Source organism: Rhamphochromis longiceps, linkage group LG7, assembly GCF_057381845.1.
Source record: "Rhamphochromis longiceps isolate RC_006_pf linkage group LG7, R_longiceps_female_GT1.1, whole genome shotgun sequence".
Lineage (NCBI taxonomy): Eukaryota > Metazoa > Chordata > Actinopteri > Cichliformes > Cichlidae > Rhamphochromis > Rhamphochromis longiceps.
Window position 1 is genome coordinate 25,331,827 of NC_140563.1, and position 26,508 is coordinate 25,358,334.

Genomic DNA, 26,508 nt, shown 5'->3' on the forward strand with positions numbered 1-26,508 from the left:
ACAGGCCAGGCCAACAGGGAAGGCGATTTTTTAAATCCCTCAACTCTACATTTACAGATGTGAATTTTGGCATTAAGTCAATAAAATTGCCTCGCTGTGGTTAGGCTAAGCAGTAAGTGCCAGAAATGGCTCGTTCCGTCACTATCAGTGATCAGCAGCAGACACCTGAGTGCTGCTGGGCCTGAGACCCAGCAGAATCAAATGTCATATCCAAAATGATTAATAAGGAGTCACTCTAATATAGCAGGTAGGCTACCAACTTGTTATTAAAAAGCAAAACTCTATTTAGCTGCACATCAGGGAAATTAAAAAAGCTAAATGTGCAAAAAGAAGAGAAATGGCCTTAATGTATAAAATAACAACCAAAAAAAACCAAACAAATAACACTAGTAGTTTGCTGAACTCTTTTTATTAATCAGTGAAACACAAAGAAAAACGATCTTTACCTTTATATTTACAATTGCTTATAATACCTGTACATTCTTTCTGGACTTCAAGGGCTCTGTAGCAACAGAATAACACACATATACAAATGTAAGAAAATAATAATTTACATACATAGTTTTTGCCAGAAAAAAATCAAAACATTCAGGACAGCAGTTTTGTTTGTTTCATGTTCAAGTCACTTCATCATCCTGAATTAAAGATAGATCCTCAACTTTAAATTCTCTAAATCCTCATCAGTGATAACCAACTTTGATTCTTTAATATCAAAATATGTCATTTCTGTCTGCTGAAAAATGTTCTGCAAAGTTTTGGCATGAGGGGACTGAAACTGAAAAATTTTCCCCAAAACACATTGTTATTTAACTCTAAAAATAATTGTCTTGCGTTTCATCATCAAAATGTAGACGTCAAAAGATTGACCAACTTTCTTCTGATTGGCTCTCCCTTTCAAACAGAAGGATTCAATAGCAGGTTGCAGCAGCCAAAGCTGATTTCCTGAGATGACCATATTAGCACTTTGAAGTCTGAACTTTTGACTCACAGGGATTACTTGTACATACACTGAACCCAAAATCTGGCCACTGTGCTCATGCATACATAACAAAAAAGAAGATGTCCTCTTTAATCAGGACTGTTTTTAGAGAATAATGAGGTAAACGAGGTAAAATGGCAACAGCGGAGAGGTAACAGTGGCTGATGGAAGATATAGACCATATGACAACTGATGACACAATGTAATAAAGTCGCTAAAATATGATAGAATTAGGGACAAGATAAATTTATGATGAAAATATTAGTTAGAACCACCACTTCATTGGATACTGCTGCAATAAGACTCCTTAATACTTTTCATAAATGCTAAGTCAGTCTAGTCTAACTTCAGCTCTCACTCCATCAGTGACCTTTTTTTACATGTCAGCCTGAGAAAAAACCTTCACACTAAACTCTCTAAATACTGCTATTTTCAAGCAGGTGTGTTCTCCCAGTTTAGGTCATTCAGTCTGCAGCAGCTGTTAACCTCACTGAAACGATGCACACGCTTTTTCCTAAACTGCTACACCTTCACTTCACTTTGTCCATGTCAATGGCTGTGATTGGCTCTTCCTGCTGGACAGCCATGCCCCCTGCTGACTGAGTGCAGGTGTGTTGATGGTCCTTCCAGTCCTGTGGACAAAAGAGACGGACGTGTGAAGTGACTGATTTTGAAAATCAAGTAGCAACCTTTTGGCATGAAAAATGAAAAGAAAAATGTCAAAAACTGCCTGCAAGGCCTCAAACATGTGTTTACATTGTTAGTGCCTTTATGAACATTTTAACTGAATGATCTGACAAATAGTATGGCTTCCTGTGTGGTACAGATCATCTAGAAGTCTGTGCTTCAGTTTTAGTGGGTAAAGTTCTAGTATTGCAGCATAGTCTGACTCCATCCAATCATTTAAATCATGATTAAAAACGCACTTATTTAATCATTCTTTCCCGGTTAGTTAACGCCTGTATTTTATACTTAATTCCAATTTTATCTTTCTTTATATCTTTTTCTACTTAAAACCTGTGTGTTTTTAGCAACTTTGATTTGATATTCATTTTTATTCTTGTGTAATTAGTGCCATTGACCTGTAAGCATATTCAGTACTTTGTTAATGGTCTTATATTATTCATGTTTTAACCTGCTGTTTTATTGTGAAGAACTTTGGTATACCGTTGGTTTTTCAATGTGCTATATAAATAAAGTTGTATTGTATTGTATTGTAGTGTAGTCTATAGTCTGTTACTTTATAAAAATTATAGTGTACCTATGAGGGGATTAGTTTATGAATGCAGCTTGCTGACAATATTTGTTAACTTTAGCTGATAATTTAGGATTACCTCCAAATATGGTCACCTCTGGAAAAAAAACATGGCTGCAGCCAACACACGTATATTAAGGCTTTAAAAACCAAACCAGTAAGTTATAGCTATTTGCAAATATATCAGTAAGAAGAAACAGCAGAAACACTTTACAGGCATGTTATGAGTTTGATTTTGCACAACTCTTCAACACCCCTGTTGGAAACACGTTTGAAACCCAACAAATCCAACTACCAGCTGATTTGAATGTAACAGAGTAATCAACGACTGCTGTAACAATAAATTATTTTTTAAACTGCACTGTCATGAAAAAACATTAGTAAAGACTCATAACAAATGTCAGGGAAATCTGTCTATTTTTTGTGTGTCTGACAGAAAAAAGACAGTTGAGTCTTACCTTCCTCTGGCAAAATGTGGAGCAGTAGTTGACTTTGTGACAGCCTGTGCACTCACTCATCGCCACCCGGCCACAGTTTACGCACATCTGCTGCAGAAACAAAGCAGGAGCCTGTGAACATGATAGCTACAGCATTCAGCTCTGCAGATGATTCATCAAGAACTTTGTCACTGAGAACTCTTGTCTTGATAACTCGTTATATCTATATGTTTCTTTACAGTATATGGTATAATCCAAAAGCTTGATTAAAAAAAGAAAAGAAGACTAAAATTCTCTGCTTCCATGTGTTTTTTTTTTTATATTTACACTGGAGTTTTAGATACACGAGGTGTTCAATGCAGTATTTGTGCCTCAAACTTTTGGGGTAATTTGCAAATCAGAATTTTTTAACAATAAGATGTAAATAATCTTAAAAAATGTATTCATTCCATGACCCAGGAGCTAGTTGCTATAATTACTACATTGCACCTGACCCTTTTGGCACCTCCTGCAGATGATGGGCCCACAGAATGACTGGGCCATGTGACTCATTCGGGCTCAGCCCCATGGGTTAAAGACTTTGATTACTAGGACCCTCAAAACCCTCCAACATGACAAGGTGGCAGCTGCAGGCATGAGAAGTCCATTCCATGTCAGAATAGAAGCAACAAATTAAAGTATCTCAGGGTCTTATTCATGAATGAGGGGAAAGTCGCGTGGGAGACTATTAAAAAAAACAAACAAACACCTAATTGTGAAATGTAGTGTGCTTGGAACTAAAAGTGTGGATGTCTCAGGTCACAATACTTCTTTAAGACTTGTGCTAAATAAGAAATGTAAGGAATTTCAATAATATTTTGGAGCAAGTGAGTGTGTATGTAAGCATGTCATACATTGATGATGATCTCAGTGATTTCAGTGCCCCTCTTAGCTTGAGAGTCATCTGGCTGCTGAAATGAGATCTGGTTCTGAAACGGCTGGGTAAGACCACACTAAACACGCACACACACACACACACACACACACACACACACACACACACACACACACACACACACACACACACACACACAAAACAAAGATTAAAGTCAAATCCATTTGTTGTTACTGCTGATCTAAATCTCACACCTTTTGTGTATGTGTGTGTGTGTGCTCACCTCCTTCCTGCCGCCATTACTTCTGACCCCTACAGGGTCCCCTGCAGAGTTTTTGGCCTGTTCGATCAGAGCCTTGAGCTGCTGGACATTGTTCAGCAGTGTGTTGGCCATCTCCTCCAGGTATATCCAAGTGTTCTTCTGCCCCTCGCTCACTATTGGCTCTGCTCCCCCAATAGGCCCCACATCAAGCCCAGCCACAAGCCCTGCCGATGGAGACGCCGCTGCAGCTGCCACTGCGACTTTGGCCTGAACTGGCTGATGAGCAACAGCTAACGCTGGCAATGCCGTTAGCACTGAGCGAGAGAAGAAAAGACAGCTGTGGATCTTTTTCTGCTACACTGTCTGAAATTTGCTGTTACAGTTTCATGAAAATCTGGTGTATCCTATTATTAGAATATTTCCTAAGATCAACTAAAAAAATGGATTTACAATAAAGAAATGTCCAACGTCTGAAAAGTATCTTTATGTACAAACTCAGTATTTGGCTGAATGTCTTTGCCACTAACTGCTGATTCAGCATGGTGTGGCATTGAGGTGATCAGCTTTTGGGCCTGCTGAAGTGTTTTTGAAGCCTAGGTTGCTTTGGTATCTCTCATTTGCATTTCTGGGTTGGCTGTTTCTCATCTTCCTCTTGATAATACCCAACAGGTGAGGTTCAGGTGAGGGGGATTGGCTGGCCAATCAAGCACGGCAATAAAATGATCAGAAACCAATTTGATAGCAGTTTCAAAATAAATGCGCTTTGAAATCATTTATCTAAGGCGTTTTTTATGTCTCACTTTGTGAATGTAAAAACCCAACAAGGTACATGAGTTGGAAATTACCCGTAGCGATAAATGTGCTAAAGCAGGCAAGACTCCAGCACCTTGAACTGCAGTTTACAACAGTAGTCTTCTGCTCTGCAGCCTCAGAGAGCTCAGCTTAGGTTGAACCAGCTCTCAAACAGGTTCTGGTTAGAGTGATTGACCAGCTCGCAGACAATAATCAGAGCAGAAAAAGGACCATTGTCACCAGCTGTAGTCCCAGACAATGGATTATGGATTGTCTACAGAACTGGGCAATGAGTCTCCACAAGTAGTCACACATGTGAGCTGTCTGAACTGCCTCTGTGTCCTTCACCACAAGGTTAACGAAGCAACCCAGGCCTCAGTGCTTCTGCTTGTAAGCTTTGTCATCATTTTAAGTCCACAGAATCAAATTTAATTAGATTTTTTGTACCTTTTTCTGTCAGGGTAGTAAGAAAGTAAGAGTCTACTAAAGTGTTATAGTGTAAAACACACCACCATTTACCTGTGAGAGCACTCACACACCTTTTTTGTTTCTCAAGGATGTGTTAAAACACAGTGTGTGATAGATGTCTGGTTATTTTTAGACTTGGACCTATCTGTATCTCAGCTGGTGATGGTTTAAAACGGCCACACATTGGAAGTGTTCGAGTGATTCACTGTACTCCTTGCTTTAAGTGCAAACAGACCAAATTGTATTTTGGATGTTGATTAAAATAACTACATTCTTCTTTAATAGCAGCTTTGCACACTTCATAGGCCTGACACCTGGAGGTTTTTCATTAGTCTTGAGGTTCCACATATTCTGAGCATGTTTTGGCTGCTTTTCCTACATTTTGCAGTCAGACTCCTCCCACAGTATCTGAGCTTTTTTGATTATAAGCTTTTAAAATGTCAATGTTTTTGAGTTTTGCTGAGGTCCTTTTTTATTAAGTTAACACTATTAGCATCTCTCCCGTCCGGACGTTGTAATGCTCTGACTGTTGAATTGTATGGAAATAAATGATTGTTGATTGAGCATTGATACACCGAGTATTGTCCCTCCTTCAGCCCAAAGATTCAAAGAATTGGGAGATTTCAACAACTTGGTGCCGTGACCCGGATCTTTGGTGTGCTGAGGAGGTGCAGATTTGGCCTTTGGTGAGATCGTGGGGCAAAGTGAACAGAAGGCCGGCCTAAAACAGAAAGGTAAGCACAGCCTGTTGTATTATAAATACCAAATGTGCATATTGGGCTTTCCAAATTAATCTGTTCGCTGAGTCACATGTATTTTCACAGTAAATTTGTCGGTGTCTGGTTTTTGGCGCAAGATACTAACAACATAAGTTGAGGCTGAATTCCAGTGTGTTAAATAAACTGCTTCTACGGAGATACTAATAACATACTACGTTGGACTAGTTGCAGCCACTTTACCTTCCACATTTAATTTTGTCTAATACTGGCTTCTGTAGCAATAATACGTTAGAATTTATTCTGAAGACGCGGCCATTAGTCCAGTACATTGAAGTCGAGGTTTGTTTATTTTGTTTATGGTGTCAGTGACGTCCTGGCTTTTGCCGGCTATGAAATAGAAGTTGATTTAAGGAAAAGCAGATGCTGGCTTCACGGTGCAGTTGAACGCTGGCAACGCGAGAGCGAAACACGTCCGTAGGTTTGGTTTATGATACGGCCGTGTTCCGGTGGTGCGGCCGTGAAGTGCAGTAGTGGTTGGTGCTAGTTTTAGTACATTGGATAGAGGTTTGACGGTGGTTTGTGGCGTCAGTCGAGTATAAAGGGCTGCGGTCATAATACAAAGTAAAAATTTAGTACATAGCAACACCTGGTTTATGATGTCAGGTATAACTTCGGGGATGCAAGCATCACTTTTATGATGCGACTTTGCCCCGTGGTGGCGGTCATAAGCGCAGAGAAAGGGGTATTTTGGTCTATGGTGCAGTGTGCTTTAAGAAGATCTAATCGTTGAGCTCAGAGGTTTCTGTGTAAAATTCCCGCTGAGGAAAAGTATTGTGTGTGAGTGTGAAGGCGCGCTCTGGGTGAGAGAGTGTGTGTGAAGCTGCGAAGCGCGCTCTGGGTGCTGTCTTGTGGGTAAAGCGCGCACTGAGTGAGAGTGTGAGTGAGGCGCGCTCTGAGTGTGTTTTTTGTGTGGAGTGTGAAGCGTGAACACAGTGACAGTGACGGTTGATGTGTTTGATTAGGAGGACATTAGAGCAAATACACATTTTAGGATCAAAGGTTGATGCCTAGTGTACCTGTGGAACATTTGCCTATGGAGTGGCGACCCTCCTGTTCGTGGACGCGCGGGCAGGACCGGCGGCGTCCGGGTGCCGAGGTGGTGACTTGGGGAGGTGAGGGCCCCCGCATAGCTACGGAAATAACACTGGAACGGCCGTGTAATCACGGGTTCACATTTATTCCGGACTAGAACAAGACACATTTTGAGAACAAACGTTGAGTCTAGATTAGTAAAGAAATATAAAAAGGTTGAATTCCTCGTTTCAGTGGTTGAAATTGTTGTGTGCCTGTCCCCTGACGAGTGTGAAATTAAAATAAAGAGGGAATTTGGAGCCACATAGAGATAGACGGGCATAATTGGGTGTATTACTCTGTGGTGTAATAAAAATAAAAAGGAGAGATAGTAAGAGGTGTGCAGTGGAGAATTATGGAGGAGTACAGAGAGGAATGTGTTGGGAGACTGGCGTACAGTTTACGCTGTCAAGGTAGGCGGGTTGCCTGCTTATCTGTTTAACAGTGATGAAAATGAAATTAAATAAATCTCTTAGTGTGTTAATACAGGAAGCTGCGGACCTGGACCAACTGCCCCCACAAGCACAGCGGCCGAAGCAAAATTATAGGTAATGGGAACCACACCCAGCACGAATCAGCAGCTGTGAAAAAGACAGCAGCGAGGAGAGAATTAGAGGAGAAATTAAGAGAAGTTTTAACACATAAAATTGGGGCCAACGGACTTGTGGAGGTTGGGAAGGCGTCCGGAGCATCACAACAAAAAGGTGAAACAAAAACACACACAAGCAGAGAAATCTGAGAGAAAGGCTCCTTTTAAGGTAACGCCTAGTTTGAGAAAAGATAAAATTAACCTGCTTTTATACAAATGCACATACACGCAATGAAGAAACAGCTTACACTCATGAACACGTGAAGATTTTCCAGCAAGGTTAAAGAAAAATTAACATACTTAAATGATGAAGTCTATACATTACTGACAAAGAAACCCTCTGGGTTGCAGGACAACAATTTAACTAAAAAAAAAAAAAAAAAAAAAGGAACACTGGTCTAACCAACCAGGCAAGACACAACAAATTTAGTGGTTAAAAGATTCAAATTGTGACATGTTTTCTGTTGATTGATTAATAAAAGTGATTACTGAATGAAAGAAAGTTCCTTTTTTGGGCTTTTAAACATGATCTTAAGAATTTTAACATATACCGGTGTTGTCCTGTCAACTTGGTGGGTTAGGAGTTGATTATATCGGGAGACAAAAAACAAAAAAGGGGGAGAGAAGGCTGACACAGGGCCTGGCCCCATTGTCTCCCCTCTGAATAACACAGCCAACACAACAACATTTTCCTGTTCGTTTGTTTTTGTTTTTTGTTTGTTTTTGTTTTGTTTTTGTTTTTTCTATACATATTTAATTACAGGCTGCTTTGCCGGCCCTGAAAGCCGAGGCTGACTGGACTCCTGCTCTCCCCCATACGTGACACTGACCAAATGCTGCAACAGCTGGACCCACAACAACGACCTGAGAATGTCAACAGACCTGCAGGAATGTGATCTCATGCAGCCGAGACGGAGAGCACTAAACCTAAGGCCCGTTTCACTACACGGGGGAAAATTCCCAGACTGCGTCAGCTGACAGAGCTGTGACGAGACGCCCGCCAAGCCCGAATGAAAAGTAAGGCCGAGCGAAAGAATGCTGACCTTGATAACTTTGCATTCACACTGTGCAGGACAGTGATGGACCAACACGGATGATCGGGTGGCGAAAAAGGGCGTGACCGAGACAGGAGGAGTAACTGAGGTCAGAAGGCACCTCAGAATGGACAAAAACACCGAAGAAGATGCAGGTTTCACCTGCGGTGAACATCGACACTGGAGAAAGGACTGCCCCAATTGGGGTCAGAACCAGGACGGACTGAATTTTGAGCAGCAGCAGCAGCAATGGTCGCAAACAAACTGAAAAGGAGGGGGGGCAGGACCCCAGGGCATGCTTCAGGCCGTGGTTTACCCAGAACACCAGAACAGGAAAGTGATGAACACACACACACACACACACACACACACACACACACGTCTCCAAACACACAGATTCAGAATGAAGTGAAATACACACATGAACACGTGCACTCGTTGAGTGAGTGAGAAATGACACACACACACATATACACACACACACACACATACACACACACATTGGAATGCTGATTCACTGAGAAGTGATCCACATACACACACACACACACACACACACACACACACACACACACACACACACACACACACACACACACACACACACACACACGCTGATGCAATGAAGAATGCTTTGCTTATGCTGATATGCAAAATGCTGCACACAAACATCCCAATGCATAATTTTTATGAGGAGCCATTGATTACTTAGAATGTGTTATATGTCACCTAGAAGGCATTTATGTAGATTTTAGGAATAAGCTCTAAAATGGTTTGGTTATGAAAACAATGTCTGTGCGTGATGTCTGTTTATGGCTCAAGGCCTTGACTGAATTCTTTGCTGTGCTTCACACAGCCCTGATGAGGAACAGTGACACAGAGTGAAATTGATGAATTAATAGTGTAAGTTTAGGTTGGAGTACGGCATTTTCTGTGATTGAGTTTTAATTCAAGGAGGAACAAAAGGTGTTCCGGCACCTGAGGTTCTCATTCCCACACAATATTGTCCCGGCAGGAAGCAAAATGTTCCTGTGAATTTCTGGTTGATTGTTTGGTTTTGTTTAGCGCTAGCTTGATTTTATCAGTGAGCTTTGGCTTGTGTTCTTTCTCGTAAGCGAGAGAGGGATAGTTTTATGCTTGGACATGTCTGCAACGGGCCCTAGTTTGTGTTATTGTTGTTAGTGTTTTGTTGGTTATGTCTGTTTTCGTTTTGTTACAGTGCACTGAGATAAGAAAATCTGAGAGGTGTGATCCACCGGTGGTGATATGTTGATATTTTGTGAGTTTATGATTTAACAATCAGCTCTTTAAACCAGGCCTGAAAGATTGAAATTTAAAGCGCTATGAAATATTCTTACAAAAACAGTTGCAAAGTGTGCTTCTCCATGATTGTAATTGGCTTGGGAGAAATTCACTTATAGGGAACACTGAGAAGTTCTGAGTCTAAAAGGATTGCACCGAGTCAATCCGGCCCAAAAAACAACAAGGAATTGTTTTCCTTTTAAAATGATGACGTCATCTTGCTGGTGATGAAGGCTCGAATAGGTTGCGCGGGAGACTCCATTATCAGCAACATCTGGTATGAATGTGTATGGAGGTATGCATGTGAATGGACTGTGATGGACTGACGACTAAAAGTTTTGACTGACTTGATACTGAGACAATGACTGCACCAACTTTAGGATTAGTAAATGCCAATAAACAATTCATAAACAATTCACCCAGCCGACAAGAGAAGGGTGGATGCTTCGCTTTGTTTTGTTTTGTTTTTTCAGGAGCAGGAGGATAAGAGAGACTGGAGGAGGAGACTCTAGCTTCACATAAGTATGAACTGCAGACTTAACACTGTGGTTGCTGATGTTTGCATTAAGAAAACTGTGCTATATTAGCTGTGTTTTGAGTAAGGTATCATGTTATATTATTGGGAATGCCAAATGCTACAGTGGAGAAGACTTTTGATACCACTCATGACTGGAATATGTTATTATTAACCATAGCAGGCCACTGTAAAAAGTCAATTAAATTTTATAGAGGAAAATCGCCAAAATTGAACAATACCTATGAATGACTGGCCACATTCAGAATAGAGATATGCAATAATAAACATTGGTCCACGTGATTTAGGTTCTCACTTGAAATAGTAAGTTATTAAATGTAGAATATAATCGACAGGGACATTTGATAGGATGTGGTACTGAAAAGAACAAGAGCAAAGTAAATAAAGAAAATATTGTGTTTAGTTTGGATAAATTCAAATTAAAATGTACCATTACACTCAGAGGATCAATATGGAATAAAACATATGCAAAATTTGTAGGAAGTACATGACTGATAACTGTTCTGTCCTGAGCGTTTGTTTCCAGAGCACCCACTTGACCACACCAACAGTTTCTCGCCACCGAGGAGGGGTACTTGCAAAAAGAATAAAATAAAAATCTGAGTTTAACAAAACATTTTAAATGTAAATATCAAGCTTACCTTTCTTTTTCCATGAAATGTGCTTGTGGGCACGCCAGCCATTTTGAAAAGGTGGGCAAAACAATTGGCAAGGCCACACCCCCACACATGTGATATAATTTTAAAGGTACTGTTGCCCTCTGTAAGAAACATCAGGACTTAGAGGAGTGGCAAGTAGAGTATGCGAGCTACAAGCAAAAACTAAAATGTGTACTACAGTGTGCAAAAATGAAATACTGGGTCATCAGGGGGACATGAGGGACATTTATAAAACTAAAAGTCCCACTAACCTTAAAGTGCACTTGAAAAGCTCACACAAGAAGGCTAACCTAGCTTACCTAGAAGACCTCATCAGGGGGAGCACACTCCCCCTCCTTGAAGAGCTCACCCACTCAACCCGCATCCCCAGAAAACAGCTAACCCCAGATAAGGCAGCGTGATGTATCCCGAGACAACAGGACTGGGACATCTAAATAAAGGTGTGAAACAATCGCCTTCAAAAGGTTATCAATTCACTTGAACCAAAATTAGGACCACTCGGTGCGGCAAGAGTTAATAGTTAATAGTCTCAACACCCAAGGATAACCAGAAGAGCATGATTGATATGATGGAACTGGGATTTTGTTACACTTAATTTTTGCAAAACACAAATAAAACTAAATTGAAACTAAGGATTTTCAGAAAATAAAAACTAAACTAAACTAGCAAACAATTGGTAAAAACTGATTAAAACTGATGAAAATTGCAAAACTATTACAACCCTGGTCCAGACTAAGATGGTGTTGGACATCTTCGGGGCAGAAAAGGGTTGGTGTGACCAAGGTGTGGTTTGGCTTGTTGTATGTACATTTCAAAATGTTACAGCTCTGGATGGACCAGTTACCAGGGCATGGAAGGATGACAGACTTTATTACATGAGGAGAAGGGACATTTTCGGGATCGAAGATCCTCAGGGATGACAAGGCTGGAGCAACGGTACTCGAGAGAAGAATTTCTGATACTTTCTGAGATATGATGTCACCAACCTTCTCTTTTAATTGTCTAGCTCCAATGAATTGACACATGGGAGTGTGTCAAAAAGGGGGAAGTTGAGTCCGAACATCAAACAATGGTTTTATGAACATCTTATGACGTTATTTCTGTGTTTAATAATTTAGCTATGGTAAAACTTAAGCTTATAATGTGTTAGACTTAGAAAGGGTTCACTAATTTTTGATTTCTTTTACACACACATAGATTATGATTAGAATAGGTCCTGAACATAATATTTTAAACCAAATTTGAATCATTAGAACAACAATGGATAACAATATTAGATTATCAAGGATAGGGAGAGAGGTGTTTTGGTTTTCTGTCTCTTGCAGAGAAAGGAAGAGACACCAGACGGGGACACGGAGATGTGAGGACCCTTCACAGCAGAGACAGATGTAGGGACAGCCGAGACAGCAACTGGGGTCAAGTGTCATGACGTTTGGGCTCCTGGAGAAGATGGATCCCACAAACACAGCAATAACCATGAAGGGGTTGGCGAAAATCCGGAAACACCAGACCAACGAGGTTCGAGAGGCTCTGGCAAAAAGGGGGACACGGCGGTGACCCCAAAACACACAGATCCTTGTTTGAAATCGGGGCAGAATAATCCCCAGAACTGTGCAATGACTAAAGGGTGGTCTAACCCCGGAGGTCGAAGAAAGAAGCTGAGAATCACCCAACTGGAAGACACTGGTAGCTGCAGCAATAAAAATGAAGGTTAAAAGCTCCTTAGACAGAGGTTCTAGTCTAAGTACATTTGAAAGGTATAAGGTGGCATTAAAATGGGAGTGGAAAACTGGAGCACCAAAATAAAGCTGTGGGAGAATTGGGGAGTGATGGGAGTGTCATCTGTAACTGCTGTTATGGTTGTAAATCTAACTTTGCTTGCATCTGAACTGCGTGAACACAGAGGTCATCCCCCATATGGTCCACCCGTTAAAGGGGGACAGAGGGCCTCAGGATCAAGAAAACCTGGACCTTGCGACCCTGGAGTGCATGTTGTAAGTGATCTCTTTCAGAGATCAAAAGGGGGAATTATTAGATTATTCTGTTATTATATGTTACCTTATATATGTAATCAAAGTAGTTGAATTAGAATACTGCTGTAGATCACATTATACCCTTTAATATAGAGTGTGTGAGCTGTATGTAGTGTAGTTCTCATTATACTTTTGAGTTAACAGAACATATTCACATATTAGTTCATTAGATAAATGTGCATCACTCTGTATCCTTGATCTGCTGGGAATGTGTTACACTGTTTTCTTGACATGCTTAATTGTTGAATCATGAAGAGAAGGTTGTAAGCAGGAGACTCTGTGTCTAAAGACAGGGGAGATAGACAGACCACATTCCACACCCCCACCTTACAGAAAGCAGAGAAACAACTGCCGAGGTCATAACTTAGGCGCTGTAACAGAGAAAAAATGTGATGTTTTGGCTTTTACGACTAGCTGGGGGCCACTAGAGACTATAAAAAGCTGAGCAACCCGTCACCATTTTGAGACATGTGCCTGACCCTCTGGTAGCATCTCTCCCGTCCGGACGTTGTAATGCTCTGACTGTTGAATTGTATGGAAATAAATGATTGTTGATTGAGCATTGATACACCGAGTATTGTCCCTCCTTCAGCCCAAAGATTCAAAGAATTGGGAGATTTCAACAACACACAGACTACTTCAGTAAAAGAGCCACAACGGTGACATTTACTGCCATCAAGACAGTCTCCAGAAAAACAGTCAAAGCAGGCTGAATTCTGAAGGCTATCAAAAGGAAACTTCTTGTTTTTTGGGGGTTTTTTGAAATCCAAAATCAGACTGACTTGATATTGAATAAGTAAAACTGTGAAGGTGTATATTGTCGATCTAGAGTGAAATGACTTTCCATATAATAGGGTTCAAACACAAAAACAAAAATATATACATATCCTGCATGGATGTTGATTAAAACAACTAAATTCAAAACCAAACGGTTTGGTTTTCCATGCAGGATATGTATATATTTTTGTGTTTGTGGAGGTGAATAATTTCAAGGACCAATGGGCTGATTCCCACACTGAGAATTGTGATTGTTTAAGTGCCTACTCAAACAAATGCACTACAATGTACGACTGAATGAATTCTCAGTCACTCAGGGGATGGTACCTGCGGTGCTGGCAAACACCTCGCTCTGTGCCGAGCCCTCTGAGATGATGGCAGCAGCAGCGTCGCCTGTTGGCGTGCGGTCAAAGGTCAAGGTCCCAGAAGTAGTGAACTGCCCAGATGGGGACACTGTGACTGTAAGAAACAAACAGAAGTGTGATTCATGTTTGGACAACAAATAGTTTAAAGGTTGGGCTTACATTTTTTACTTTACAGATCTGATTTTGAGAACTTGAGAATAAACTTTTAATTAATAAAATTTTTCAGGAACACAAATTTAAGTACAGGAAATGATTTGAGAAGGAAGATGAATTCTAGGTCAAAACAACTATCCCTGGCTGTAAGTGCACAAAGTTACCAAATCATGAGCTGTGAGCACATGTGACCTACATGTGGTTCCCGGAGTCAACGTAATGTTCTTGGTAGCAGGAAGTTCCTTCTTGGCAGAAATGATCACAGGCTCAGTGTCCTTCTTTCGTCTCTTGTACGGGACAAAGAGGCGTACGGGGCCGGTCTGAGTCAAGCAGAAAGGGAACAGAGATAAAATCAACGCAACATCTAAGAAATCAAATGAAAGCAGAGACAACAAAATGACTGCTGATACCGATAAACCATTACTGTTTTAAAATCATGTCTGTTTTAAGATAGTCATCACTAAGTACTTACAGTTATATTTAGTTACATTTCTATTAATTTAAGTAACAATGTAAAAAAACAAATAAAAAAAAATATATATTGTGCAGTAACTAAAATTATTAACTAATAATAATTGCATAAGAAGGTTTTGGTGCAAATGTTGTTGTTACTGGGATGTCTAGTGAAACTAACCTGAACAGAAAACAAAAATTCAAAATGAAGTTATTATTATTATCATACATTACTGTAAAGGGCTAAATGTTAGCGCTCTAATGTGCAGCTGTCATTTCACAAGTAACAGCAGCACAGAGAGTGCACTTGTGCTCCTGCGATGACCAAATCACCAGATTCTGGTGCAGCCTTATTTGATGTCATAGAGCTGTATCAGCTGTTCCTTTGAGTAGCTGGTGCTCAACTGATCCATTTGATTTTGTGGTACAAGATTAGAGCAATGTGTCACATGCTGCCATCTATGTGAGCATGGAGGGAACCCGAGTTAACAAAGAAAACCAATAACCATCGCGCGACACATGTTATATATGTTTAGGTTTTGAGTTTTGTTGAGCCAGTAAGGAAAGCCCAGACTGCTTTAATTTGCTTTGTTGTATATTTTTGATTCGTAGAGACTTAATCAAGAAGCCTCAAAGCTTAAATGATGCCTCAAGAAAAATTACATGTGAAGCCCTTGTGTCGCAGAAGAAGTAGCTCCCTTCTGTGTTTAAACTGGGGACTAGAAGAAGGCCTAAAAAAGAAGCCATCTTGTTTATTAATAGGCACACTGCTCTAATATTCACCCTGAGATGTGATCACAGCACAGACTGAGAGAATCATTATTATTTTGTTTAATGATAATGTATCTCCATATAGATCGCAAGATAAAGCATCTGGAAATGAAGTTATAGTGATGGACATTTACAAAAAACAAAAAAACAAAAAGAAAAAATCATTTACCATGCTGATATTTTCTTCTCCCAGAGAGTCTCCCTCCTTTGGACACTAATGATGCAAAAAATAAGACGAACACAAACAGATATTATTCAGATATTATGTGTAACATCTCAGATTATGATAATTTAAATAATTTCTAATTAACAGGCTGATTTAAAAGCTCATCAGGACTTGTCCACTTCACTCACCGCTATCAGGTCATCACAGCAGGCTGCACAGGTACAGGAGGCAGCATGGGGGTTCAAGATACGCTCCTGCAAACACAGGTTTACTGCATGAGGTTTTGCATGGACTTGGCCCACCTCCTTTTATAAACAAAGGACTAACTAGAAAAAAAGTTTTAGAACAGTAATTGTTTTCTGTGTGACTTTATCAGTCTCTCACATTGTTGTTGAGAAATTTTGGCTCACTCTTCTTTACAACGTTGCTTCAGTTCATTGAGGTTTACAGGGGTTCATTTATGCACATCTCTCTTAATGTCAAAGGCCATTGCAACATCTTGATACTTTTCTTTTTCAGCTATTCTGTTTCATATTTGTTGGTGTTCTTAGGATCATTGTCCAGCTGCATGAGCCAATCAGTCGATTTTTAGCTATCAGACAGATGGTCTCACATTTGACTCTAGAATACTTTGCTAGTTTCGTGGCTCAAGATTAGCTTAGGAAAATCCAAATTCACAAATTGGAAATGCAAATTTCTTTGCATCACACAATACAGTGCAGCACTGCAGTAGTACGATAGTGAGATAGTAGTGAAGCAGTATATTTAATTACCTGTATGAGGCAGAGCAGAGGTCTGCCAGCATATCTGATGCTCCTCTTCCAGTCTTTGCTGCTTGCTCGCCCTGCGAGACCTTCAAACTCAGTGGGAGTGTACCACTGCTGGTTGTGTTTGATGCAGCGACCTTTGCCCCCTGACAAAACACAACACTGTGAGTGTGGGCAGCAATAAAACAAGTAACTCAAAATATACACAGTATAAAAGAGTCTTGACTATAATATTTCACTCTGGATAGAAGTACCTTTGATTTTATCCCAACTACTTCTCAACACATTTTAGTGTTGGGGGCTACACCCTCTTAATGGCACAAAAATTTATTGCTCGTCCCGTCTAGCTCAACTTCATGTTCCAACCTCCCATCAAAACTCTAGCATAAAAAAAAAATTGTCCTTTTTTTTTTTTGGCCACCTGTCCTGTTTGGTTCTTTTGCCATCAGAATTATTGTCTGAAGGCAAAGAGAGAAGCCCAACGGAATTACTTTACCAAGTGGACCATCCCTGCCTTGCCGTATTGGTCCATTTGATTGACTTTTGTTATTATTATTTATTTATTTTATTTTATTTTCAGTTGTTGCAGATGGGACAGACATGACCGGGGGGAGGGAGGTCAAGATTTACAGCGCACAGTGTTCTTTGAGGTAGGAGCCAAAAAGGGTGTAGTTTGTGTCTGTGAGCACCCGTGTGTACACCTGTGAGCATGAGCGCGCTTGTATTTAAAAGGTTCCTTCATGTAATGATCTGCTACGGCATGAAGCAGGTATAGAGGAGATCCAGGCTCCAGACATCCAGAGGCCCCTAGAGCACAAGAGACCAAGGAAGACCAACGGAGGGGCAACCGCGCCACAATCCCAGAAAGTGCTGAGGAGAGCCCCAGATGAGGGGTCACTCAGCAGCCGTGGAGCAGAAGCCAGGGGGGGTTGCAATGACGTGCCCGTGAGCTCCGCCGGCACCCAGCTGTGCTAGAGTGACCGAGCCCCAGGCCGAGAGGCCTAGGGCACCCCACCCCGAAAGTGGCCCGAGCGAGCCCCAGGCTCCAGGCCCCGATAAGCAGCCACCAAGGAGTGAGCCGGTGCGTACCTGGACGCCCATCCCCGGACACAAAGACCCACCAATGCACCGATGTCTGAGGGCGTCTGCAACTGGCAGGGGGAGTGCTGGGGGGAGATAGGCCTCCATACCTTGGAGGGCCTGAGATGTCCCCAGAGAGGTGGCGTCTGATACCCGACCTGACATATAGACACAAACAAACAGGCACACACAGATACAAACATCCATTCCCACCCTCATGCTCTCATATGCAAATACTCAGCACTCACCCAACGTGGAGACAGACATACAGAGACACTGTACACACAATCACACTCCCCAAACGTAGTCTATACCCCAGGTCTAGGTACCCTTGCCCCTGGAGGGGAAAACTGCATCCAGACCCAGGTAGTGAATAAAAAATTGTTCTGCACCAGAACTTTAACCCGTCTTGCTACTATAACAACAATATGGTAATAAAGGCAAGCTTCTACATCATTTTGTCTATTGTGCCTCTGTATTAGCAGTGAGACAACAGTGCCATCATGAGGTCAAACAGGCAAAAGGAACACTGTCACTTGTATATAGCAAATTATAAAAAGCAAATATAGCTGAAGGAATATAGAGTGTTGTGAAAATTATTGGTAATTTCTTATTTTTCTTATTTTTAATAACATGTGTCACACATGTTTCAGGTCATCGAAACTAATTTTAATATTAGAAAAGATAAAAACAGTAAATATAAAATGCTGTTTGCAATAATGATCTAATTTATTAAGGGGAGGATATCCAAACCAACCAACATGGCCCTATGTGGAAAACGTAATTGCCCTTTCTTGTTAAATAATGAATTAACTTTTGTTAACCACTTTTTTGGAGAGCTGAGTAAACTTTCACCAGTCACACCCAAGTATTACCAGGCCAGTTGAATTAAAAAAAAAGTCACTTAAGTAGCACCTGTCTGACAAAAATAGGCTACAAGAAAGAAGAAGTCAGAACATTTATGAATTGCCTCACATGTCTCAATCATGGTCAGTGATGATAATTCAAGAAAAAGAAAGAAACTGGAAAACAATGGTGGAAGAATATTCTGTGAACTGACCTTTAAAAATTGGAATTTTTTTGAATTTCTTTTGGTTTGTGTTCTGCTGTAGAACTAACACAGCATTTCATAAAAATACGTCATAGCAACAGTCAAGCAACGTGGTGGTGGTGCGATCATAGGTTTGCTGCTTAAGGATGGGAACAATTTGGCATAACTGATGGACTCATGAATTCTCCTCTCTACTTGAAAATCCTGAAGGAGAATGTCCAGCCATTAGCTTATGCCCTGAAGCTCAAGTGCACTTGGGTTATGCAGTAGGATAATGATCTGAAACACACCAGCAGGTAGAGCTGGGCCATATTATACTGTTCACGGTAATACCAGTATAATGTTGGGCAATGATAAGAAAATGAAATATCGCGATAGAATATGGGTAAAACCCGCATGCGCAGTGCCTTTGTTTTCATACGCACATGCCGGAAAAAGCATGGCGGTGACGGAGAATGAGAAGGGCGAAAGTGGATCATTGAATGAAACGGATGAACCAGAACTGGTTTGTAAAAATGCTGCAACTTCAGTGGTGTGGAACTGGTTTAGCTTTCGTCCATCAGATACACAACATAGCACTATTTTTGGTAGAGCATGCTAGTGGGCCGTCGTTATTACCGCGTTTTTTTAAAAATACGGCACACTTAAAATCAATCCTTTGATTTTTCTGACAATCGACAGTGCCCCTTATAATCCCGTGCGCCTTATTTTTGAATTCTGGTTGTGTTTACTGACCTCGAAACGATTTTATGTGGTACACGGTAGTGATGTGCGGATCGATACTGAAATATCGATTCTTCCGATACCAGCAATTTATGTTCTAGAATCGATTCTCATATTATAATATCGATATTTTAGTACTGTGGGGTAAATTTGTAGTTTTCCATTAAAATGAACGCAGTAGAAAGAAACTATATCATTCGGATTGTCTAATTTGGAAGGAACTACTTCCTCTTACGCCTTTCATAGTCATGTGCGAAATACGGCTGTATAAATGTGTCGCAGCCCCTAGGGTGCACACTCACAACAATGGCTGAGCGCAAACAGAGTCATGTGTGGATGTATTTTACCTCCACAAACAGCCAAGACGCGGTTTGTGATATATGTGGCAAGACAGTGAGGTGTTGTGGCAACACCACTGACCTTGTCAAACACCTCAGAGTAAATCATATCACAGAATATGATGAGCTTATGTTGAGGCGAACTGAAGAGGAGAGGGGCAGGTGCTGCTAGGGGGAGACAGACGTCTCTCGCGGAGTTCATAGTGCTGCAGGCAGGCAACATGCTCAAATAGCTCACAACTTCAGGGTTGTTGTTTTTTTATTTCTATATGATTATTCTGCATTATTAAGCAATAAAAACAAGTTGTCCTCTAATCATTATGAAGCAATATGGTTATGTTATTATTACAATTACATAATACAATTATATATTGCATTATGCAATACAATGAAACATTAAGTTTTTGTACAGAGTATCGGTATCGGATCAGTATCACCGATACCACCCTGAATTTTACTTGGTATCGGATCGGAAAGGAAATCAGTGATATCGCACATCACTAGTACACGGCGCTCGAACATCTGTTGAATGTTTTAGTACGACTTTGCTAAGCTACGAAGCCGCACCGCTTGATGGATTGTCGGAGCATTAGGGCTATCGTAGGCAGGAGCCTGGCGGAGTGATACGTACTGTGCTTCAACATAATATTACCGTATTGTGTGTGTATAACCTCTTTTTAAGTTTTGTGGATATTATACATGGTTATGCTGAGGATATGTTGGCCAATTTCCACTGGAAATGCCTTTTGGTTAAACTGTCAGCAAGGAATTTGCATTTGCACCGTTACATTTTTATATAACTTTAATGCACATAAAAAAAACAGCTGCTTGTTTAAGTGAAAATATGTTGATTTTTTTTGCACTAATAAAGTTGTGGAGTTGTAAAGTATTTTGTCTAGTGTCGATTATATCGTCAGTTATATCGTTATCACAAATTTTCAAATGTATATTGTGATAAATATTTTTGGTCATATCGCCCTGCTCTACCAGCAAGTCCACCTCTGAACTGCTCATGAGACAAAAGCAGAGTGGCCTACTCAAAGTCTGGTCTTAAATTTGACTGAGATTGTTTGGCATGTCCTTAAATTGGCCCTTCACACTCAACAACGCTATAATGTGGCTGAATTAAAATAATTATACTAAAATAAGATGGGTAAAATTCCACCACAGGGATGTGAAAGACTCGTTGCCAGTTTTTGCAAATGTTTGATCACAGTTCTAACCTACTACAACCAGTTAATCAGGAGTTTTACATCTCCACAGTAACCTGAATAACAAGATCAGCTTGACCATGTGATATAGCATGCATAGGTGTGATAATCACCTGATCCCAGTCTGTTTTTGTACAGAAGTCCGCTGGTATTCCTGCAGCGTACTGGCAGCTCATTGTTGTAAACTGAGGGATCCCAGTTGTACTTGGAGCAGGAGTCTTTGTCCTGGGGTGGAGTCAGAGGAGTGGGTGGAGTCTGTGGACCTGGGAGAAGCACAGGAGAACATAAAAAAATGCACAGATCAGACATTTCAGATTACCAGACACCAGTAGACACCACACACACACACACACACACACACACACACACACACACACACACACACACACACACACACACACACACACACACACACACAGGGGTGTACCTGATGTGATGGTGGCAGCGGACTTGAGGCCAGCTGCTTCCACGATGCTGCCGTCAGTGTGAACCACAATCAGAGTAGCCTTCTGGGTACTGAGACCTTCACCCAGCTGGAGAGTGGTCCTGCCGCTCTGTGACAGATGTGGAAGGAGTACATACACTCATAATCATGGAGCAGCATAAGAGGTATGAGAATATGTTGATGTTTTAAAACTACTCGAGTAGTCAGCAGGGAAGCCCATGTGATTTTGTGAATTAGGTTCTAATAATTAACGCTACAGTGCTAACGTGCACAAATGAATCAGTTCTGTGCTGAGGACATTTAACATTAATTGGTTTTTATTCAACGTCACCTCAATTTTCTGTAAATAATGTCATAAGATACTGTTTATCATCATCAAAATGTGATAAATGGCAAAAATAGAAGGGGAATGGATCTAGTCAAGTGTGTGTTAATCTACCAGCACGTGTTCAGGGAGACTCCCAGATGTGGCGACTGTTGTGGTGAAAACATTGTCCTCTGTCGCATGAACGCCACCCACTGTAACTGCCGTCACATCTGATCAACAACAAGAAATTTCATCGACACATAAACCTCCAGATTAGCAGGAATACAGTATGAATAAAAATATAACTACAAAGGAGGATTACAATAATAATGACCTAAAGCAGGTAACATAGAAAACAATAAACACTGGTATTACCAGAATCAGAAGACTCTTCTATTATGTGCTTATGAGAATGAATGATTTTCATCTATATCAGTCATGGTACTGGATGTCTTGTTTTGTTTTTTAGTCTTTGTTGCTCCGTTTGCTTCTTGTTTTTCTTTTGCTGCTTGAACTTTTTCCTCACAGTAATTTAGCATTTTGTTGTGTTAGTTTTGCTATCTAGTTTCTGTTCATTACTACAGTTTGCTAGTACTCTATTTCTCTTTTTTCATTCACCCCCCTCCCCATGTTCCCTGTGGTCTGGTTTAGCTTCCGTCTCTGTGCCCAGTGTTCCCATGTTCAACTTTTTCTGTTTTATTTTGATAGTCTCTTGCGCATTGTGTTCGGCTCTACTTCCTCCTCTGACCCATTGTGTGATTGTCTACACCTGTGTTAGCTTAGCTGTCTCTAATCCCCCCATTACCTTGTGTATATACATAGTTTTAGTCTGACTGTATTCACGTTGTACTGTTTTCCTGCCTGCCTCAATCCCTATATTTTCTTGCCATTTGGATTCCATTCTGAGAACTCTGTTTTGATTTACTCATTCTAGCCCAGTAAATAGCTTGTTTTGTTTTTGAATCCTGCCTCCAGGTCCTCACTTTTCACACTCCACACCATAACATTACTCTCAGGCTTTAAATAATAAAGTTTAAGCAGAAGGAAATGAACAGATGGATGAGGGGAAATATTATACTTGGGACAAATACATGATGAGTCATGTCTGTGGTATATGTTACTGATATGTTACAATTTTCGGATGGAATGTGGCATCGCACACAACGGTGTGTCCGTAATCGGAAAATTGCCGGTTCGAGCCCCGGCTCGGACAGTCTCAGTCGTTGTGTCCTTGGACAAGACACTTCACCCGCTGCCTACTGGTGGTGGTCAGAGGGCCCGGTGGCGCCAGTGTCCGGCAGCCTCGCCTCTGTCAGTGCGCCCCAGGACAGCTGTGGCTACAATGTAGCTTGCCATCACCAGTGTGTGAATGTGTGTGTGAATGGGTGGATGACTGGATGTGTAAAGCGCTTTGGGGTCCTTAGGGACTAGTAAAGCGCTATACAAATACAGGCCATTTACCATTTACCATAATGAGCTGCCTGACCCATACACCCTCACCAATTCCACTGGACTAGAGTACTGTTAATCTCCCAAATCTCTCATCATGACAGGGAACAAAAGACTGCATCTAAAGAAGAGATTTTGAGTGTCCTTGAATAACTATTCCTGAAGACTATTTAAAGAAGTTAAAAGAAAGCTTCCTTAAAGATATTCATACCAAATATTGACTTTTAAAATCATCAGAATTATAAAGACTTTAGTTTTGCCTTATGTACACAGTATTTCCATGTTTGTTTGTACGTTTCAATAAACTACTGCACCCATTTCCCAAACAAAATATAAAGAAGGGTTGGCTCAAGATTTTGCACAATCCTGTAGCTAACTGGAACTATTAAAGAAGTAGAAGGTAAAAGGACAACTCTTTACTTTTAATCATTGATAACATGGTGAAAAGATCATGTTACATGTTTGCTCATGTACACTTGGCTGAAAATCAAGTATTTTATTGTAGTATCCATCTGAAGCTTTCACATTTTTACTTTTTAACGTTCCGTGGGTTTCACCAGATCAGGGTAACACAGTATTTTCATACTAAACACTAAATATGCTTTTACAGTATCTACTGCTGAATTTAAATGGAATTTAAAATGTGAAATGTGATTGAGATACTACGTTTTATTTGTTTGTTTTTTTGTCTTTAGCATTTGTATAAATATATGTGTATAAATTTTGTATTTTGAGTTTGCATTGCTGCTACATTGGCTGAGTCTCCCTTGTGCAGACTCAGTATATAATGTATATAATTCTAAATAAAGAAACTTTATTAGATCAAGCATGTTTTGATGCTACCACTTAGTTTAGCACTTTGCAATGCAATCTTTCCACAACACAAAGACGTTTAATCTCATTAGCAGGGTTAGTTTCAACAATAACAACATTTGTATGAGGGCAAAAGGATGTACGTGAGATTGAAAATCAGTATTTTCTATACCTGTCTTCCCCACTGCATTTATTATTGGTTTTGCATTGGCCCCTATCCCATGTTTGTGGTTTCCTCGGTGTTTGCCACCTGGGCCACCCGAGTTTTTTTTTTTTTTTAAACACATCTTCAAGCGTCTCTCTTATGAATCATTAACTTTTCTGAATAATAAATAATGTATTCGGCAGATAACAATGTTCTCCCCGTTTAAAGCAGTGCCCGTACATAAACAGTGTTTGGTTAAGAGGCAGCTGGTGCTAACGTTATTATCTCAGTTTGTGTTTTAGCGCCACCTCGCACAGCAGCGGCCTGCTGCTAACTGTAGCCCGTGTTACCTGCAAAGGCAGCCTCGGCCTCGTCTGGGTTCGGTAGGGACTCGGCTCCTAAGCCGATGTTTCCCGGTTCCGCCATCACAGCCATCGTGGTAACTTCGGCCTCCGACTCGGTATCCGAGCCCACTCCCTCCACCGGCGGCTCGCCGATGGGCGGTTCATCCAGCCCGAGCGCTTTCGTTGCCGAGTCCGCTTCGTCCATTCCTCCCTCGAACGACAAGAGCCGAAAGTCACCGAGAAAGGACGTCGGGCAGAGTGGGTTCGACCTCACCCGAGCCCTGTACGGAGCAGACAGAAATCTCCGCAAACGGAACTGTTTACGGGTAATCTTTAAAATGTTCTCAAAAAATTCAGGTAACCACAAAGGACTCGACTCAGCTAATACGGAGAGAGGAGGGCTTCCCGTTCTTTGTATTTTCATCAAGTCTGAAGAAGGAGATAACACCGGAAATTGCCGAAAGAACACGAACCAACCCGAAAGGACACAGCAACACAGCACTACAGGCACCCCATACAAATGTTTATATTAGATGTGTTCATTTTCTTGTTTTGCTCAGAAATTCTTTTAAAAATGTACATTTTTTGTTCTTGATGTAATTGTATTTGGTGTACTGTTGTTCGTAGTGTTTACCTGCTGTGTTTGTGTGCTGCTGACTATTTTATGGTAACAAAAAAACTACTTAAAATATTGTGAAGTTGTCTAATGAATGTTTTATTTCTTTTCATTTGATCATCAATTTTTTTTTTTTTACACACTATGGTTCTGAAAATATGCGTATTTAATTAAAATAGTATTATTAATCTGTAGCAGTGCCCATAACTACCAGAACTTAAATAAATTATCCTCAACATTTTCTACAATTTAAATAATTTATTAGATCTGTATTAATGATTTCTTTCACCCATGCTCAACTATAAGAAAATAATATAACTTTCAACTCTTCAAGAATTACAAATATCTGTTTCAGTGACTGAAAGTGGAAGAAAAAAGAAGCAAAGAAAATGATATGAATATTCTTGTAACCCATCAACAGGATAGGATAGGTCCCAACATTTCTTATAATTATAAAAACAGTCTGGATTGCAAACATACTGAAAGGATGGCTAATAACATATGAACATGTCAAAAGTCTTAAGAGCTATCTTTCAAAATGCAGTGACAAGACCAAGACCAGCCAAAAGCAGATGGTACCACTTTTTGTACTAGTGGGGTGGACTGATTAGTTTTAGTGCCCCAAAATAATGAATATATGCATGTTTGACCTTCATATGTTTGCCCTAGCAGTAACAAACACAATTAATTTTGGACAAATTAAAAATTGCTATATTTTCCACATATAAAACTTTTTGACCTCTGCCTCGTCAGTCATTTCCTTCCTTGCACTTCATTGTGAGACAGTAGGAAACACTAAACATAGATAGAGAGAAATGTCAACATTGCAGAGCATTACACTGACTAAAATCGCAGATTATTTCCCAGTTGTTGACTTTAGTACAGTCGGACTCTTGATTCAGTTTCCCTCTTGTTGTGACTCATTTATGCAGGTGAATGTGGTAATATAGCATAAATATAGACCACAAATCACAGGACACTGAACACAAGTCTTATGTTAATGTATTATGCATGTAATTTTAATGTGGTGGCTTACTGGTGTTTGGACTAAACACAGCACCACCATTTCTATATTTTCTGTATTTTCTCCCTCCTGCATGACAAATATGTGCCTAATACTTACAGTGTTGTATGTTTGTGATGCATTTTGGCTGTTAGATGTTTTTGTATGTGACAAGAACTGAAACAAGATGGACTCGGAGGAAGATAAACAAGCTCTAGGTGTGAAAACTCAAACTGATTTTTTGGAAATTTTCTCCTGATTGACAGGTTCATCAATCAATTAAACTCGGATATGGTGAATGACATTCCCACCTCCCGAGCGTCCGGGCTCTGTTGTCTTCCAACCAAATCAGGACTTGCTGCTGCAGGATGGGACGTACTCATAGCCAACTCAAAGATCCCAAAGTTCAGGCGTCTCATTGATGTGACCACGTCCACTACAGTTTCCTCCGGTGGGCTGACT

At 40.5% G+C, this 26,508-nt stretch overlaps 1 protein-coding gene and 1 long non-coding RNA gene across 5 annotated transcripts; both read right to left on the reverse strand.

Moving 5' to 3' along the window:
• Positions 1 to 390: 390 nt before the first annotated feature.
• Positions 391 to 26,494, reverse strand: deaf1 (DEAF1 transcription factor). 4 transcript variants are annotated; one of them, XM_085413014.1, is made up of 14 exons: positions 26,358 to 26,494; positions 24,434 to 24,708; positions 21,809 to 21,906; positions 21,352 to 21,478; positions 21,038 to 21,187; positions 16,528 to 16,667; positions 15,943 to 16,008; positions 15,758 to 15,802; positions 14,561 to 14,684; positions 14,174 to 14,305; positions 3,829 to 4,121; positions 3,565 to 3,663; positions 2,693 to 2,782; positions 391 to 1,611 (listed from the first exon to the last, which is right to left on the reverse strand). In XM_085413014.1, the coding sequence occupies exons 2-14, from the start codon at positions 24,630 to 24,632 to the stop codon at positions 1,510 to 1,512; spliced, it is 1,665 nt and encodes a 554-aa protein (XP_085269140.1). In that variant the 5' UTR covers positions 24,633 to 24,708; positions 26,358 to 26,494; the 3' UTR covers positions 391 to 1,509. The 4 variants fall into 4 exon arrangements, with proteins under 4 accessions (XP_085269140.1, XP_085269139.1, XP_085269138.1 ...); XM_085413013.1 differs by having other exon boundaries at positions 24,434 to 24,638; positions 26,358 to 26,487; XM_085413012.1 differs by lacking the exon at positions 26,358 to 26,494 and having other exon boundaries at positions 2,693 to 2,779; positions 24,434 to 24,851.
• On the reverse strand, positions 7,704 to 11,531 carry LOC146665383 (uncharacterized). Its single transcript, XR_014912598.1, has 2 exons — positions 9,019 to 11,531; positions 7,704 to 8,922 (listed from the first exon to the last, which is right to left on the reverse strand). It is a non-coding gene; the product is annotated as an uncharacterized LOC146665383 (long non-coding RNA).
• Positions 26,495 to 26,508: the final 14 nt, after the last annotated feature.